Source organism: Enhydra lutris, unplaced genomic scaffold, assembly GCF_002288905.1.
Source record: "Enhydra lutris kenyoni isolate GAN:26980312 unplaced genomic scaffold, ASM228890v2 scaffoldscaffold8, whole genome shotgun sequence".
Classification (NCBI taxonomy): domain Eukaryota; kingdom Metazoa; phylum Chordata; class Mammalia; order Carnivora; family Mustelidae; genus Enhydra; species Enhydra lutris.
Genome location: NW_019154092.1, coordinates 23,171,228 through 23,190,958, shown reverse-complemented (window position 1 = coordinate 23,190,958; position 19,731 = coordinate 23,171,228). Strand labels below are relative to the sequence as shown.

Below are 19,731 nucleotides of genomic sequence, written 5' to 3'. Positions count from 1 at the left end.
GGTGGCTCAAGGCAAGCACCTCAGACAACAATGGCCAGGATGGGCTCTGCCTGCGTCACCAGTTTGCTGTGTCTGCCCCTACCAGGAAAAATAATCTATCTCGAAAAAATTGAGAAAACAGAAATAGCGTGTGTTAGGCTACCTAGAAAACATTCTCCCCTTTCCTAATCTCTGATTCCCCATCGCGGTCCAACGAGGAACCTGCCAACCATCAAGTTCCCGTGCAAGTTATTTTATTTGCCCGCAGCCCCTCCACCTGCCGGGGCGGTGCTCCGCGCACCCCCAGACTTCCCTCCGGCGACCCCCCGCGGGCTGCAGCAAAAACGGGGTGCTTGGGGGTGGGCGAGGGCGGGCGGCTGCTGTGGATCTGGCCGGCTACCGCCGCAGCTCGGTGGCCTCCGATTGGTCACGACGCGGGCGGGGAAGCTCGGCGGAGGAGGGAGGCGGGGGTGAGGGCGGCGGCGGCGGCGGCGGCGGGAGGGAGAGGAGAGGAGAGAGGGCCGCGCAGCCTGGCAGCGCGTGCGGCGAGCGCGGGGAGAGTGGCGGCGGCGGCTGCGGCTCGCGTCGGTCGCGCTCGCGGAGGCCGAGCGGGGTGCGCGGGCGGCGGCGACAGGGGGTGGGGCGGCGCGCGCGAGTGAGCGGCGCCGGGCAAGGACCGGCAGGCGGGTCCCGGCGCGCAGGCAGCAGGGGCGGCCGCGGCGGCAGCTGCGCGGGACGGAGCCGCGGCAGTAGCGGCGGCGCCGGCCCCGGCCTCACCCCCGCGCGGCCGAGGCCGGAGAACAGTCTCCAACTCCCCAGGGGGCCGGAAAGGGGAGCCGGAAAGCGGCTCTCAGCCCCCACGCAGCGGAGGCGCCGGCCGGCGGGACTGCTGCCCTTTGTGGGCGCAGCGCGCTCGGCCCGGAGCGCCCTTCCCGCGGCGCTCTCTTCGGCATCTTCGTCTTGCAGAGCGGCCCTGGAGAGGGGACCCAGAGGAAGCAAAGCCACGAGCCCGAAACCTCGCGTTGCGGAGCTCCTTGGGAGCGCCAGCCGCTCCACTTCCACCTCCGCATCCTACACCGGCCAAGGTCCCCGCCGCCTGCATCCCTCCCGGCTTCCGCTGCGCTTAGGGCCGGAGCCTAGCCGCCTGCGCTGCCACCGCGGCCGCCTACACACACGCACACACACTCTCTCTTTCTCTCTCTTTCTCCCTCTCTCTCTCTCACACCCTCACACGCACGCTTGCTTTCTCCCCCGCCCCCTCCCCAGCTCCTTGATCTCTCGGTCTGTTTTATTACTCCTGGTGCGAGTCCCGCGGACTCCGCGGCCCGCTATTTGTCATCAGCTCGCTCTCCATTGGCGGGGAGAGGAGAGCAGCGGTGAAGGGGGTGGGGTGGGGAGGGGAAGGGAAGGGGGTGGAAACTGCCTGGAGCCGTCTCTCCGCGCCGCTGTTGGTGCTGCCGCTGCCGCCGCCGCCGCCGCCGCCGCCGCCGCCTCCGGCTCCTCGCTCGGCCCCTCTCCGCCTCCATGTGCCGGATAGTGGGAGCGTCGCGGACCCTGCTGCCGCTTCTGGCGGCCCTGCTTCAGGTACGCGGCGGTCTCCGCGGGCCGGGCCGCGGGCGGGGTGGGGCGGGCGGCGCCGGGTCCCTTTGTTCCCCGCGCCGCTGCGGGGCCAGGCTGCGCACCCGGGAAGGGAGGTGCCGCACCGCGCGGTCGGGAGCTGCGCAGGCACGAGGCTCGGGCCGGGCACAGGGGCAGGGCTGGCCGGGCCGGCTTGTCTTCCCGCGCCGCTCCGTCTCGAAGGGACCGATCGCCGGCCCCCTCTGTTCTTCCTTCCGGGCCGGGCGAGCTTGCAGGGGGTATCTCCAGGCAGCAGAAGGGTGAGGCAGAATAGCTCCCAGGTTTTGCAGTTTTCTACGCTTCTCGCTCCTCGCTTTGCACTTTGCTCCAATTTTTTTGTTTATTTCCGCAGGGATGGGTCGCGAGTTTGCAGTAGGAATTCTCACTCTGGTGTCTTAGTTACGGGACGTGCCTCCACCCCACCCCACCCTGGCACCCGCGCGCCTCCCGCTGCCCGAGGGCTCCACTGTCCTATTGTCTTTATCCCAGCCCAGAGTTGCTTTCTCTTCTTGTTCTCTTGCCCTTACTGTATTCTGTGTTGGTCCCACCTGGAAGAAAACCTCGTCCCCCTGCCCCGAAGAGTCTATGCAGGCCGGGGCCTCCGCACCCAGCCCCTGCCCCGCGGGCGGGGAGAAGTTCCGTTACTTGGCTATTATTTCTCTCTCTCTGTCCTCTCTCTCTCCCCTGCGTGCGTCCTCGGGGACGCCTTCGCGAGGAGCCTCCGCACTTTTCACGCCTTCGGGAGAGCGCCAGACAGCATCTTCATGGAATCGGTACTAGGAGGCTTTTCCGCGGCAGGAAGCACCTGCTCCAGGCAGGTCGCAGGCTCCTAGCCACTCCGCGCCACCCGTACCCAGCCCGGCTGACCGCCCAACTTTCCCGTGGCGTCCGGCCGAAGGACATGCCGAGGTCCCTCCCGGCTGCCCACGGGGTCCCGGGAAGCGACGCCGCGCTCCTCAGCCGCAACCCCCGAGTGGAGCTGGGGCAGAGCGGGGGCGGGGGGGGGCGTTCTGAATAGGCCCCCGCAGGCGATGGGGTTCCAAAGCGGCTGCAGGAGAGGGCGTGTCCGCCCTGAATGCAGGTCAGGGTCTCCGGGGGAATCCGCCCAAGGGGTCCCCTGCTCATCCTTGCAGCTGGGGGTGGCCGGCGGGTGGCAGCTCTGAAAAGTGCGGGCGCGGCTCGGAAGTGCCGCTGCGTCGGGGGTGGCCCGGGCTGGGACAGATGGTGCGGATCGCCCCCCTCCGTGGTCTTCACGGGTCAGGGCCTGGCGCGCTCCGGCCGCGGCGGGTGGGGTGGGGGACTGCGGGCGCCGGGGGCGGGACGGGGTCGGCGCCCGCGGTCTCTCGCTCTTTCTCCCGCCGCCCCCTAGAGGGGTGTGGGCAGAGGCCGCTGGAGCCCTGTCCATGGTGCGCGGTGGAGCGGCGCGCCCTGCCCGGCTCTGCGCTCTCTCCCCCCAGGTCGTGCTCTCCCGCTTTCAAGCTCTCTCTCTCTCTCCTTGACTCCGTGGCTGCCCGGGTCCCGTCTTTTCTCCTTTCTTGGGTTTCTCCTTTTGTTCTTTCGTCTCCTGCTGGTCTCTCTCCCCTTCCCCCACTCGCCAGTCCGCCCCCCTCGGCTCTCCTGACTCTGGGGTTTCTGAACTATTAGACTAGACGTTTTTGGCCTCTGCAGCTTTGAGAAGTGGATGGAATTTCTTCTAACTGGGGGAGGAGACCCGTCAGTCACTTACTAACAAAAGTATCTCCTGTTATAAAACCGCCCTTTATTCTTGGAGTGCGCAGTCCTCATTCTCTCACCTCCTGTCACTTCATTTATTGTTTCTTCTTTTCAAATAGGGTTTACTGAAGGGGTTAGGCTGAAGGGAAAGGAAGAAAAAAAAAATGCTACTTCAGTGGTTTGAAGTTAGGGGGAGGGCAAGATAAACTCAAGAATCCTATGGACATCAGATATTTTACTTTTTTTCAACAAAGAAAATGCCATTGATCAAAAAATCATATTTTTAAAAACATTAATTTTGAACATCATTGAGTGGTTTTACTAATTTACAAACAACTTTTCATAAATTTTCAGAGTGTGAAACCAGTGGTAGATGGTATTATGTTCACTAACTTTTTGATCTGAAAGTAAGTTTTAATTGAAAACTGCAGTGAAGTTAGGACAGGAGGAGACATTTGTTGGTCATTCATACCGTGGGACTAAGTGTGGTACTACTGGAGCAGTCTCATTTTCTCTTAGTCATCTGCCTTGAAGTCAGGTATGAACTTTCTAAGTCATTTCCTTAAGCATTTAAAAAAAAAAAAAACCAACAGCATTTATAAGCATCACATAATGCACTTATCTTTACCATCCCATGTTCTTTCTCAGTTTCTTGTAGACAGATGTCATGTTGACATTTGTAAACCCTCAGGAAAAGGGAAATTATAACTTTGTCAGCAAGTTATTTAGCGGTTTCCTGATTCCTGGGTGCAAGTTAAGCCATCACATTGAATGATTTGCAAGGTCATTAGGAGTGAAAGAACAGTGGTTTATGCAACATGAGTTTTAGGGTTAAGTGCGCCATGTGGATTGTACAACTGAGATTAGAAATGACTTCGTGCTAACGGCCTGCTTTACACACCAGAATAACAAAGATCTATCTGCAAGGTGAAAATGGCCCCTCTGCAGTCATCTGCTATTCAAGCCTTTGTTGTTGTTTTTTTTTTTTTTTTTTTTTTTTAAGGTCAGATGAAGAAGACAAGAGTTTAGGAAAGAGGATGAATAGGTTATTAGTATAGATGCAGAGCAACCTTATTTTTTCAGACTGGTTAAAGAACAAATATTCAATAGGACTTTATGCATTTATGTGTTAACTGAAGTGTTCCTTGTTATACTTTGAACACTTATTTTTACTTTGAGAGGTTATTAGTTTAGTTCTCTTACTTATATTTACACAATCCTTGTGAATTTTGCACATTATGATATGCAGCTTTAAGATTTTCTCTAATTCTTCCTCATTTTAACTTATGGCATTAGCATTTTCTTTTGCACTAAAAACAAAAAAGTCAAATTTAACCATTAAATTTCAGGGGTCAAAGGATATCACAAAGTTAGGACAGACTTTCCTTTTAAATTATACAAGTGACTTTCAAAGACTTCAACAGATTTATCATCAGGCAAAAAAAAAAAAAAAGAAGAAAAAAAAATCAATTTTACTTTTAAACCCTACCTAGTAATTACTAGACTAGAAACCTGCTTTGTTTTTCTAGTTCACACTTTAATTGCATAGTTGCACTGTTCCAATTCAAATACACTTGTACGGGTTATGAAGCATCAAGGACATCACCTTAATGTTTATAGATACTCTGGATTCTTAGTCTTATCACATAGGTCCTGCTTTCAACCCTTGGTGAGGAAGTCTGATAATAGAGGGCATAAACCGTATGTGATTTTCATCTGTTAGGTGTAAACACTTTGAAAAGATTAATATTCAATACATGAAACATATAAAAAGAAGCTTTTTTTTTTCAGGATGTGGGAAATCTAGTATGCAGTAATCATGTTCGATATAAAACATATTTATTCTCAATGTTTATTTGATTTTCATGTGTCTTGTAACAACTTATTGTGAGAGTAAGGAGAATCACCATAGTTGGTATTCGCAGTTTATTCTACTTAGTGGCCCTAGTTATTCATAACTTTGCCCTTTTCTTATCTTGTGGTATGTGGTCATTACTCATAGATGGTACACTGCAAGCATCCTAGGTGTGATTTGAAAAATAATAATTTGTGCGTTCTAAAACATTTTATGGACACATTTTAAAAATATATATGCATGGAGATATATAGAGAGAGATAATTTATATCTCTCTCTATATATAATTTTTTAAGCCCCAATTGCAAGTTCAGAATTTATGTACAGGTTGTACTTTTTGACTTTGAAACATTCCTGAAGTCTGCTCTGACCTTCTTCTAAAAGTTCAGATTTTAAGAGGAAATTCTTTTTAGATTGTGTTTTTTTCATAAAGAGACTAAAGTCTTCCTGGAACAGATTATTTTGGTGACAGTGTATTGCACCAAACTGTCCTTAATTTCCCTTTTCATTAAAAATTTTCAATTCTTAAATCTGTTGTGCCTCATTAAGCTTTAGGTTATTAATCAGGAAATGTCAAGACTTAAAGCAACAGTTAATCTTTCTTTAAAATGCCTTTAAGAAAATCCTAAGTAACTCAAATCCCCATTCTGTTTTCAAAGGGATATTCTTAAGTTAGAAGAGTGATTTTTAAAGAAAAATCCTAGATGTAATTTAAGAAATGTAGTGTTTGTGTATATACTCTACCGTTTTGCCCAAGTTAACATTATTCAAATTTGTTCTTTTGGCTCAAATACAAAAAGTAATCAAGTTTAAGCACTGCACAGATTGGTGGTGAATTTTATCAACCATTTAAAAAATATGATAGATTTGGAGTTTGGGTTTTGTTGTTTGAGTATTTCATATCTGCCATTAGTATACCCTCTAAAAACCTAAGCATTTTCAAGTTGGGTTAAGAACTGTAAGTTGAAATGTAATTTGTATCAACAGATCATTATGCCTCACATTTCTGTCTTTTCCTACCAAAAAGTTATTTTTGTTTTAATTTTATAGCAAATTATATCAGTTAATTTGAACAGATGCTAGTCTTTGTGTATTTAACTAAATGTAGATCCATTTTAATTAAACAACCCTATTCATTCCAAGGAAGAGGTATATACAGATGAATGTTTTAGTTAGAGCTGTATCTTCTGCCTAGATAGAGGGATGTCTTTAAAGTCAAAGAAGGTGAATTCCGGAGCTAAATAGGACTTTTTAAAAGATTTGGATTTAAAGATTATGATTTGTGTTACAACAGAGTTTTTGAAAGGAAAATTTGGGTTATAAATAAATGCTTCTCAGTTCTTATTTTTGGTCACTCTCTTTCGTACTCAGTGCACTTCCTTGTCTGAGCCTCTCCGTACTTAGAGAAGTCCACAAGACCTTGGGTTGTGTGTGTATGTGTGTGTGTGTGTGTGTGTGTGTGTGTGTGTGTGTGTGTATGTACAACATGTATGTTGAGGGTTATTATCTGATGTTGAAGGTTGCTATCTCCTGCAACATTTATCACAATTTAGCATGAAGTCAATCCATAGTTAACTGACACCCTTGTGTTTGCCATCAAGGTGATTTGGGTACCAAAGGTGTAGTAATTTTGTTCTGTGCAAATGAGCTGATGTTACATAGTGTCAAGGGCAAGAGCTAGTGTCAAGGGCAGGAAGAACCTGGGGTTCTAATCTAGTCCAGATGTAGTTTATGCCTTTAAACTCTCATGACCTCATTTTCCTCAACAGTAAAATACTGGGCCTGGTTGGGTTAGTTGATCTTTAAGGCACTTTCCAGTTCTGGGACTCTTGGGGCTGCTTAAAAATATCCCCCAGATGACTCCTTTTCAAAGACTTTGGAATGACTTTAATTTTTAACCTGAAATGCAAAGATTTCCACATACTCAGAGTGGTAGAATATCACTTTGAAGGTCATCAACAATAGTTTATTATATATGGTAGGTTAGAAGTCATCTGTATTTTTTATATGCTTGACTTTTAAAAATAATTTTTTTTCATTTTCAATGCTGCTTTTACCACTAAAAGTAAACTATTTTGGGGGGGGTTAGACTTAAAGAAAGGGGAATATGATACTACTAAGAATAAAAATTATTCCTTTTATTCCTTTTATACTTCAGTGTTTCTTTGAAAGGAGACGGCTTCCACAAGAACCTTTGAATTGAGGGATATGGGTCAGCACTAAAAATATAGCCCATTGACCTAGCAAGTTATTTTCCTACAGATATGTGGGTATTCATGATGTATAAATCATGATGTATGTATAGTCATGATGTATAAATCCATGATGCATACATCATATGTTTGCATGCATGTATAACGATATGTATTAAAATACTTGTAATTACGAAGGATTGGATTAGTTGAACTCTGAATGTCATTAGTAGAAATTGATTTAATAAATCATGTGTAATATGCACGCAGATTTGAGAGCCCTTACTGTGTGGAATAAAGCATTTCAGTTCTAGTTCCAGGTCAAGAAAGTGATTGTTAAACCACCAAATGTTTATGGCACATTCACGTACCTAGAAATGCATCAGAGAGGGACAGCGGATATGACCGCTGGGATTTCAGGGCTTCCAAATGAGGAGAAATTGGTTGAAGACCATAGTAGAAGCTATAACGAAAGAATAGAAAATCAAACAATGTACAAATAGGATGAAGATGACTTAAAGTAACAGTAGAACATCCTAACGTTGTGTTGAGAACAACCTATAGCAGGCTGAGCTACAAGTAGGCCTAAAGAAGGTTGGGTAGTTAAATAATAGAATCGTTTCCATGTTGCATCATAAAATGACCATACTTTGCTGAGTTATTTGTGCCTGAGAGATTACATTAGTTCGTTAAACCATTGTGATATCTCTTACATTCCTTTGAATATTTAATTTTTCCTTATATTTCTGGTGGCAAAAGTGCGGTCTAAACACCTTATTACTACTATCTAGAACATAAGGTACAGAAGAATAATATGGAAATCAGATGTTCTGGTCTACTGCCTTGATTAAATAAACCGTTTAACTTGGGTTTTTCCCAAGTAGCATTGGAAAATTAATTGTATAATGCCTTTAAAACAGCTTGAGCTACTTAAAAGGAAGTGCTATTATAAATATAATATGACAATCATATAGAGACATGCTTGGAGACATGCTTGATCCATGATCCGTTCTTCGGTTTTCTTTGACAAAATATACCTTCATATAACAAAAATAAATAAGTGCTGGAGTAATAATATATTATTATTGTAATTTTAATACTGGTTTTTATGTTAACTTAAAAATTTACTTGACCATAGAGTATTTATATATTTATAGTTTTAATATTGGTTTTTTGTGTTAATTTAAAAATAATTGCTTACTTGACCATCATAATTGAAAATATTTGTATCCAAATTCCCTCTCCCCCATTCTGGTATATTATTTAATGTATCAGTGGATTAGTAAAAGGAATTTGTAAAAAAAAAAAAAAAAGTTAATTGAAGGGATATGTCTTAGAAATTCCAGAAATTACTGGAAATGGAAATGTGAAATGGCCATTTTTCCCTCAGTATTAAAATAAATTTTGTGTTTATTCAGCTTTCTTCTGTTATATTAAATATTGAGGTTTTTTTAAAAAAGTCTATTTGTTTACTTATTTAGCTAGTCTCTACACCCAACATGGGGCTCAAATGGAGGACCCCAAAATCAAGCGTCAACACTCTACTGACTGAACCAAGCCAGGTGCTCCTAAATATTGAACTTTTCTGTTACTGCTTTCAGTAATGGTTGTAAGCCTGGCCCTTCAGGTTTTTTTCCTCATATGCAGTTTTAGGACTTCTCCCAATTTATTTTATTTTTATTAATTCTCAGTAGGTCATTCATGTAACTCAGAAAAGCACATACACCAGAGAAAACTGTTAAAACTTTGATATTTGCTGCCACCTCTCTGAATCTTTTTTTTTTTTAACTAATATCTGGTAGTATTAAACCTTTACAATAATATATTTTTTAAATTTCAGTGAAGGGAACAATTATGTTATCCCAGTTAATTATCCATAACCCTGTGAAATAAAATTCCCATTTTAGAGATGATGAAAGTGGAACTCAGTTTGAGTAGTTTTTCTGAGAATCCAGAGTGAATGGTATCTGTTAGAGTAGATTGAGCCTGACTGCAAAGCACATGGTTTTCATCCTCCGTCTGTGGACTGGGACCCTTTCAATAAAATGGTACTCAAGGAATGAATATCGCATTAGAGAGGAATTTCAGTTCCTCTTTACTGAGTTGATAAGATTTTTTTTTTAAGTAGTGAACTTCTGAATTATATTTTCTATTAATTTGACCTTAAATACTTTGAATTATTTTGGCATCTGAAGCCAAAATGTAAATCTTGGTTAGGATTTTCACTCATTTTTAAAATATGTTCTCTTAGAGAAAGGAGAAAATATCGTAGGGAGATGATTCATAATCCATTTTATAATGTTCTTCAGATTGTCTCGATCAACAAATAACATACTGATAAGTTCTCAAAAATAATTTTTTTGCACGAATTCTTAGAACTTTTAATATTTCCTAAGAGCCTATAAGCCCTCAGGCTATGCATGTTTTTCTTTTTCTTTTTTTGATACTGTTTTTTCAGCGTTCTTTCCTGTGAAAATAAATTCAAGAGACTAAATCACCAAATTTTGAAATATGTTTACTGGCGCATTTTCCATGTTTGAATCATCGGAATTACTTTTTCTCCCAAAATGAAATTATATGTCCGCATCTCAAAAGGAACTAGTAAAGCAGATTCACACGAATGTTTTGTGGAGGGACAGTGTTTTCTGGCAAATCCTTGTTTTGCCAAGGAGAAAGCCTAGAACTGTTTTGCTTGTAATTTGACCTGTTGTAACTGGGCGGATTCAGTTGGCTTGACCATAATCTCCAATAAAATGTTCTTGGTTCATTGGGAAGCTGTTAAGTGAACTCTGAAATAAATGACTAAAAAGTCATTAATTTTACTAAGTTTAAAGGGGATAAAATCCGCTCCCTCTGCTTAACATAAATCTGTCATAAACTACAGACTGTGACGACTTGAAATTTTTTTTTCTTTTGTTGTCTTAATTGGTTAACACAATGGTTCAAAGTCTGAAGTTCATTCTTTACAGCTTTCTGGTCCAGTAAATAAAGAAAAAAATGTGTTTTGTGTGGCCAAAATATTAACCTTTTGCATCTCCTTTGGCTGCCCCCCCCGCCCACCAGTGGAGTCCATTTGCTGGTGACATGCTCAAAATTAGTTTCTAATGTTTGGCTTCCCCAAATTGGACTTTAGGGAATTCAAAATGCAGAGTTGACGCACACCCTAACATACACACTCACACTTTATGGAACTATCAAATGCATACAGGAAAGTGCACATGTAAGTGGAGAGCCTGTTGAATGTTCATAAATTGAACATACTATTGAGTCAGCACCCAGTCAAGACATAGCTTCAACAGCCCCTCATGGGTTACCCTCCTCCAATTTTAATTGTCCTCACATGCTGAGCATTTACTTTACTTCTAGGAACATCTATTACTTTTGCTTATATTATGGAGTCTTTGTACTTTATGAAACCCTATAGTATATTCCCTTTTGTGTCTGGCATCTTCCACTCAATTCTAGAAGTGTCCATATGTTTGTGTCATATGTGTTTTAATAGTCCGAAATTAGGAAAGCTTCATGGATGTCATAGAAATATCCAGGAATTTAAGGAAGTTCTTTTTTAAAAAAAGAAAAAGAATGGAGTGATTCATTGCAGCTAAAATTTGCTTGCCTATCTGTGATTGGTCGAGCCATGAAACACCTTCTGTGGGTTTTCCTACTCAGATTTTTTTCTTCTGTATAATTTCTTTTCTTCTTTTCTTTCTTTTAATTTGGCAGTATTGTTTAGCCAAAAGTCAGAAACATTTAGACTGTAGTTTATAGCCTCTTTCAGAAGGAGGATAGAAGCAAAGAACTAAATATCTTTTTGATCTGAGGTCTTCAAGCAGCGGGTTTGGGTGTTAACAGATTCTAATCTTTTCCGTGATGCTTCTTAATACCTTCTCTGAGCTTACTGGTGACCCACTTCTCCAAGAGGTCTTACTCAGATTTAATTTTAATTTAAAAAAAGGTTAAATGGAGGGTTATAATGCCATAAACTGCTAGTTTTCCAGCTGTTCAGTGCATCTTTGGGAACAGTTGACCCTCTTTCGTGTTTGTGTAGGTTTTTTAAAGATCTGAAAGGTTGCCATGAAGGATGCAGAGTGCCATATTTGTCCCAAGATCTTTCTTTCTAGAGGCCTTTTCTAGCCGTTTATAATGGTTGTGTAGTAGAACCAGATTCGCGGTGGAGGATTCCATGCATGGTGATGAGGACTGAGGACTCAGATTCCAGCCCACCAAGGATTTGTGTGCTTCAAGGCAGCTCTAATTTTTTTTTTTCCTTCTTACACGTGTGGACTTCATTTTTCAGTATTTAAGAGACTGTACTTTTTGCCAGGCCTTAGCTTATTGATAGGTAATATGTATTTCACTTGTGTTTCGCCCCAACCCATACTTTTTCTCCCATAAAAGTTACTGTTTACGTTCGGTGTTTGTGTTTTTGGCATTCAATTTTTATTTACAATTCTGTCTTTTCTGTTTGGCAAATACTAAGAACGTTTGGGAGAACATAATAATCATTGATTTAGTTTAGAAATTGATTTATAGTTAACTTCTTTGTAAATGAAACTGAGTTAGCCATGATTTGGTTTAGGGTCTTCCCTTTATTTGAGGCCGTCTCTGTGGAGCTGTGTTTAAAAGGGGGATCCTGGTATATTTAAATGTAGATAACAGTGGACTATCTGCAGATGGCTCATAACATTTTATGACCTAAAATAAAGATATTTTGGAAAACAGTGAGGTTACTTTTTTAGTATTTGCATTTGTAATGGATAGTGCTGTGATTCTTATTCCTTATTTTCCTAAGTCTTGGTCCTTCATAATCTAAATGTATATATAACTTAAATGTATATACACATACATGTATACATACATACACTTATATGTGAGGCGTGTTCCTGGAGCACTGCTCTGGTGGTTGTGCCGGTATGTAAATTGAGACCATGCACCTCCAAACACAGTCTTCTCAAACCTCACGCTATATCAAATTGTATTTATCTTCACATTTAGATATTTACTTAGCTGAATTTTCTTTTTTTTTTTACTTACCTGAAATTTCTTTTCAAGTATTGTGTGGTATGAGGGTAGAGAGTCTTACTCAGTTTCTCCCACTAATATGTAATACACAAAATATACAGACTAACACATGAATGGCTGTCATTTGTCAAACAAAGCTGCTTGTTTTCTGATCTGAAATGGTGCCTTTATTACATTTAACATTTCCTTAGGTTTTGGGTTCTTGTCCTTTTTTTCTTTCCAGTTATACTGATTTGGTTGCCTAGAGAGACAGTGAGGTACAGTGGGTAAGACTGGTTTCTGGAGTTGGTTGACCTGTGTTTATATCCTAGTTCTGACACTTGGGTATTGAGTGCCCTTGGACAACGGACATTTTTATGATGGTCTATCATAAGGCTGTTATGAAAAGTAAATGGGTTAATATGTATACATCACTTAGAAAAGTGCTTTCATATGGTAAACAAGGTATAAGCTCTTTAACTGAAGATTTGGGGGCATAGCCATTACCACTGTTTTACACAAACACAATCAAGGGATAATTTAATTATTTGAATATATTTGAGCTCTTTTATGTCCAAAGCTTTGCTCTATGTTCAGTGTGATAGCCCGATAACTTGTAACTCTGAAGTTACCACCAGACTATCACCAGAGTGTCCCTTCCACCCCACTGGGAAACCACAATTGAGGGACACATATTTTAACATTCCTCTTTAAATTCTAACAGATGTTGTCTAGGCTGATAGGATTAGGGAAAAAGGTTAATATATATGGAGTGTTATTCTGCCAGCCATTTGATTTGGGAATTACAGGTAATCGAACAGAAGCTATTCTCCTGTCTTCCAGATCTGTCTCTTTGCTTCTGTGATTTAATTCTTTAATGTTCTGATATTGATGCAAGCGTGTGTGTGCATGTGTTGAGACTAGCCTGGAGCCCGAGTAACTTACTCATCTCTGAATCCTTTTAACATGATGATGAGGACCTCATAGAGAGGAGGAGGTTGAAGGTAATGTTGGTTGATGCCAACACAGAATCTGCAAAAACTGAGTGAAGATTCATTGTTCTTGTAGATGCTGATGATTTATTGGCGATTAGATGAGGAAATGTTACTTTTAACTGAATTTCATCCTGTCCTAATAATAGCACATCATTTTTGAGTAATTACTATGCACCAGGCACTGCTCTAAATACTTTAAGTGTATTAACTCATTTAATTCACAGAAGATTATGCTCATTTTACATACAAGGACACCAAAGCACAGATAGTTTAGAACAAGGTACCCAAAGTAATTTTGTGAATGAAGGAACTAGGATTCAAATACCAGCAGCCTGATGTCAGAGCCTGTTTTCCGGTTTGGTATTTATTTGAATGCAGGTAAAAAAAAAAAAAAAAAAAAAAAAAAAAAATTAAGGCAGGATTGGCATCCAGTTCTATTTTGTATATATATGAAGTTCAACCTTTTAAAAAAAATCTTTTTTCTTTTTTTTATTGTAAAATGTGGTTCCTGTAGAGGACATATAAAGCATATATGCACAGGCTAAAAAATAATTATAGTATACAAATATGTCAGTGAAACTACCAGACAGGTTAAGAAATGGAATATTGCCAGGACCTTGGAAGTCTCCAGAATACTGTTTCAATTCCTCATTTCACCCCCAGAGGTAACTACTGTCTTCATTTTTCTAATTAATTATTCATTGCTTTTCTTTGTAGTGTTACCGTCTATGTATATATTCCATATATGTGGGGGAGAAGAGATGTATTTAAGAAAATGTGTGTGTATTATGCATTTATAAGTACACTATGCATATGTGTGTATTTATGTGCATATATATATATACATAATGTACTTTTTGTGATTTGCTGCTTCTGCTTATTTTGTCTGTAAGATTCATTCAGTTGAGTTGTGTAACTCTAATTTGTTCATTTTCACTGTTCCAGGGCATTGCATGCTATGAATATGGTAGAATTCACTTGTTCAATTTATCGTTGATGGGTTTGTGTGTGTGATTTCAGAATTTGGCTACTGTGAACATTGCTGTACTTGCCACCTGGGCATTAAGTGTCTGAGATACCCCAGGACTGCATTTCTCAAACTTGAGGTTGTGTAAGAATCACCAGAAAGCCCGTTAAACAGAGATTCCTGGCCCCGCCCTCTGAGCTTCTGATTTAGTAAATCTGTGGTGGAGCCTGAGAATTTGCCTGTCTAGCAAGCTCCCAGGTGACAGAATGCTGGGCTGCTCTAAGGTATGCACCAAGGAGTAGAATTGCTGGGTTGCAAACAAGAATGTTTTCCAAATCGGCCCACCAGCACCATGTCTGTATTTCTGTTTTTCCATAATTTTAGCATATGTGTTATAGCCAAACTTTAAAATTTTTAACAATCTAGTGGACTGCATAATGAGTTGAAGATTGTTTTGATGTGCGTTGTGGCCTTTCTTTCTTCCTTGAGGTGTCTGAATGAACACTAGCCAATCCGATGAAATTTGTAATTTGTCTCTAGCTTGGCCTGACTGTTTACTGCCTATTCTTTTTGCCTAGCATTTTCACTTGTGGCTTGTGTGGGTTGCTGCCAGGGATTGAGCCTTCTTGAAAGCTGACTCATGTGATTAAATCTAATATTTGCTGAGTGCTTACTATGTGCCAGGCCAAGCCCTTTACCTGCATTGTCTCATGTAATCTCACATCAGCCCCCTGAGATAAGGTGGGCATTTTCAACAGTATCTGTTTTACAAATGTCTGAATGAAGCCTCCCTTCATCCTTTCACTGAAAGACATGCCTCTAGGATGTGGCAATGGGGACTTGAACAGGGTTTTGCCTTGCTGGTAACGACCAGTTCCTTGGAAGTCTGCAAGCGTATATGCGGTGGGAAGAAAATAAGCTTGTCTGTTCTAGATTTTGAAAGATTGCAGCCTGGAGGAGGATTTGGACTTTAGAATCCAGACTTTAAGGGTCTCGGTTTCAGAGAGTAACTTTTGGCCTTATGAATGGGAAAATTTAATAGACTGAGTCGGCATTTGGATAGGATACCATGGAAGTAGGTAGTTTCTGTCACTGGCCACATGGCCCCTTGGTGGTGATTTTAAGAGATGCAAGTAACTGATGAGTGGTTGACAGTTCTCTGAATTGCCCCGTTTTTTTCTGACCTCACGCTGGCTGGGCCCAGCACCGTAGTCACCGAGCAATCCAGAGGTACATGCGACTTTCTCTTCCTAGCACCTGGGGTCCCCCAAGCACTTAAAGAGACTTGGATGTTTGCTTTCAGACCCTCAGTGTTCAGCATCCTGGTGAGCTTGTGGCTCTGCTGGTGGTAAAAGGATGTCATATAGTCTGGCCTTTTTGATCTTTGAGTCTTGGCCTTTGGATATTCAGTAATATTGAGACTTTGTTTGTAATTCTGGTGTCTTTGAAGAGACCTAGTAAACAGTGCTTCTTATCCATCTAAGTTCTGGACAAGTAAGACAAAAGCGTCAGCAGATAACCAAAGTACAACCTTTACTACTGACAAAGGCGAGGGTGGAGAATGTGGATTAAGTATGTTGGATCTCCGAATCAATTCCTCTCCTCACCTCCCACCTTCAGTGGCGCCGTGTGAGCGCCAGCCTCCTGCCTGGGGACCCTGCTCTCATAGGTTCCCTGCAGCATCGTGATACCTGCACTGAGGTGATGGAGGTACTGAACTCTGCACGCCCATTTGTTTCCGACCAACCTGCCAGAGAGGTTGACAGAGGTCAGGAGTGCTATCGCTAGTGTAGTTCCCTCTACTTGAAAGTAGGGAGTAAGGGCTCCCGTAAACCTTCCCCAGATTTTGGATTAGCCATTGAGTTTATGTTCTTAACCACCAAGCATGTGCTTATCCAGAAGGTTGGCGACTGCCCCCTGGTTGGGGGAAGATGGGCCTCTGTCAGGAAAGCCAGGCTTCCAACTTCGTGAAGCCTTAGGAGATCGATAGCTTTACTATCTGTAAAGAGTCCTCAGAGCTAATGAGGCGTGCAAGATGATCCCAGCAGTAGTGGTGCAGCCTACAAAGTTAGAAGGCAAACCCACTGCCACCCTAGAAGATTCATCCCAGGTGAAGTTCAGACCCCATGGCCTGTCTCTAAGTGTCCCAAAGACCATGATGGGGAGCCCAGGATATCTGAGGGAAAGACTCACTGTGGGCGGAGAAAACCTTCTTCCGTTTAGCCTTCCCCAGTTGCTAATCAGGATAAGCCTCTTGTCTATAATCCACGACCTTTGAACTAAGCCCAGAGTTCAAAGGGGAAATGAATATTTAAAGATACTGAATCTGATGGATGGAAGTCAAAGAGTACAGGGATTGCCACCATGGGCTATTCTGGAACCTCTCACAGAGGGGTAGTATCTCAAATGCCAGCTTTCTCCGGGAAAATCCAGAATGCGCGGGTGAACCCCCTACCCGGAGGGAAGGACTCCCCCTGGGAGCCTCTCCCTGATGGGTTTCAAATGGTTTGCAACCAGCACGCTGAAATATCCTAATTTGCCTTTCCCTGTGAGCCCCTAGAGACTGCCAGGCTGGGGCTGTCCCTAGCGTGGGCTCTGTCGGGTGGATAGTTGTGGGACACACTATCCTGGAAACAAGTGTTTTCAGTCTCTTGCCACCTGTTGTGGGGTTGCTTTAGCCAAAAAGCCCCTCTGCAAGGCAAGATTTCTCCTTCATCTGTAAAGACCTGTCCAGACCGCTTGGTGGGGGCTGATCCTGGAACCTGTGGGCAAATTAAGGAGGTGCCTTATTTTGCCTCCGAATGCAGAGGAGAATTAGAGACAGCCAATCCAGTCCTGCCCTCTAGACTTGTCAGTGATTTCAGGAGAGAACCTTGACAGGGTTCTGGAATTCACTGTCTTTTAAAAAATGGCAGATACTATTCTGTTCGATAGTCTTTAGGCAGTGGATGTTGAAATAATCTCCTTTTTCTGTGCCTCTGTTATCTCTGTTTATTCAGCCCAGGGCCCATGGGCACCTGCAGAAGTTTAGAGCTGCCTCAGGCCTTTGCCAAGGGACCAAGTGACAGTGGCCCTCACTCAAAAGTGTTTGTCATTTGGGTTAAGGTGCGCCCCATGTGTCCTGCCTCTTTTCTGAGATCCTTGGCCTATAGCCTTTCCTGAGGCCCCCTGCGCTCTAGGCCCCAGCTCTGTAAACAGCCACTTTCCTGGAGAATAACCACCATAAGTTGTGGTCACACATCAAGATCAAAATACCCTGTGGTTTAGGAATTAAAGCCTCTTGATGTTAAAAGCTACCTGCCCAACTATAAAAACCAGCCACACTGCACAATCAAGGTTGCAAACCACCAAGTTGAAAAACATGCAGGGCCATAGTCAAACACCCTTTCACCCCTGCCCAGGGACCCGGTACCTCCATGAGTATTTTCTTCCCCAGAACTGGGTTCCTTTTTTGTTATTTGCCAAGATCTCCAGATAATACACCAAACGCAAGTCTCTGAAGGGGCCCAATAAGTAGGACCTCTCCTCCCAAACCAAGTTCTGAACCAAGTGAAATAGAAACCAGCAAAGCCAACAGTTGGGAAAGGAGAGTATCCTGCGGTTCTGATAAAGGCTGGCTTTGAGGGCATGGCTTTTGTCTGTTTCTAATAGGAAGCCCCAGAATCCCACAGACATGTGCACTCAGTTGCAGGCAGTTCTGGACACCCTCCCCCCAACCCCCAAATGCTGCAGGGGATCTGTGAACTCCCAGCATGGAAAATGAGATCATCACACTTGTTTTCTGCAGGCCTGTGGCTCCCCAGTGGGAGGAGTAGGGGACAGGCCTGGGCACCAGCTGCCCACATTGTTCTTTTGAATTCAGCCTTCAGATTAAGTTCAGTCCATCCTTCTCTCTAGGGCAGTCGTTCACAAACTTCTTAGTCTTAGAATCCTTTTATGCTCTTAAAAATTACTGAGCACCCCAGTGAGCTTTTGCAATGTGGGTAATCTCTGTTGGTGTTTAACGTTTTAGAAATTAAACTGAGAAAAATAAATATTTAATTCACTTAAAAATATTAAACCCATTATATATGTAACATAAATACCAATTATTATGAAAAATAGCTGTATTTTCCAAAACAGAAGAGAGAAGCTAGTGGGAAGAGTAGCCTTTGCTTATATGTTTTTGTACATCTCCTTAGTGTCTGGCTTGTCTGCTTCTGCATTTGCTCTGTTGCGGTATCACACATCACTTGACCTCAGGAATACTCCACTTTACACTTGTGAGAGATTGAGAGTGAAAAGACAAACAATGTTATTATATTAGAAGAAGAGTTTTTGCCTTTTGAGATCTCCTGGAAGGATGTTGGGGACCCCCTAGTGTTCCCCAGCCCACACTTTGAGAACTGCCATTCAGGGTAGGACTGACTGGTGGAGTGGAAAGAGGTGGGAATGTTAAGAGGTAGCAGCATTCCTTCCACATGGAAAGAAACTTCTGGAAGGGGAGGAAGCATTCCCCCTCCACAGGTTACACAGTGGAACTGTCCAAAGGCCAGTCTTAAATCACTCACCATGGCCATGGGTGGAAAAAATGCCAGTCTTCAGCCCCCGAGTTGAGACCAGAACTGATGACATTAGCTCTGTAACCTCTGAGTTAGCATGCAGGGCTCGTGGGTTTGCTTCTTTATTGCTTAACCTATTAGAGCACCACTGGGCAGGGTGCTGCTTGGGGAATGAGTTCAGGAATGACTTTGAACTCTGATGTTATTGACAGTGCCCTTGTCTCACTGCAGCACATTTCTGGAAGCTGTGCTGTGAATGTTATTTTCTCACAAGAATAATGGTATAATTGGGTTGGGTTTATCTTATCAAGGACTTAGAATTAGATAAATCATCACTATGGCCAACTATTCAAATTAAATCAGAGGTATGGGGACTGTAAATATCTGTAACCATTTTTAAAAAGTGAAACCATTAAGAAAAAAAAAAGTGAAACCATGCTCCAGGTTTTATGAAACGGGCCTATTGTAGATGAATACAAGGGAGGCTGGAGTAAGGGAAGTGCACGGAGACTCTATTATGGACGATAATCATTTCCTCATCAATATCACCTACTGAAAATTCATATACTCGCTATAATATGTATTTGCTGATAATTTTCCACATGTACTTTTAGAAGAGCTTGAGGGAGGTGGAGGGGTTTTGGTTTGGGTGGCTTAAAAAAAACAAGATGTTTATACACGTTTGCGTTGATGTCTCTTTCTCTCCTATTTTTCCCTAGTTTCCAGAAACATTGGAATTATTTTAAAAGGATTTACTGTTATCATTTCACAATCATATGTGAGAATCGTTTCAGCAAAAAGTTTACAATGGAAGCAAGTAGATTTGTCACTTGGTTTTAATTCATACAGGACAAATTCCAGCCCTTAGCCA

The 19,731-nt window shown here is 42.9% G+C and overlaps 1 protein-coding gene across 1 annotated transcript in view; it reads left to right on the top strand.

Annotated features, from left to right (window-relative positions):
• Positions 1 to 1,427: 1,427 nt before the first annotated feature.
• Positions 1,428 to 19,731, top strand: part of LOC111142447 (cadherin 2) — a 259,753-nt gene continuing 241,449 nt past the window's right edge. The window contains exon 1 of the mRNA XM_022495596.1: positions 1,428 to 1,563. Coding sequence (XP_022351304.1) covers positions 1,504 to 1,563 — 60 coding nt within the window. The 5' untranslated portion in view covers positions 1,428 to 1,503. The remainder of the gene's footprint in view (positions 1,564 to 19,731) is intronic.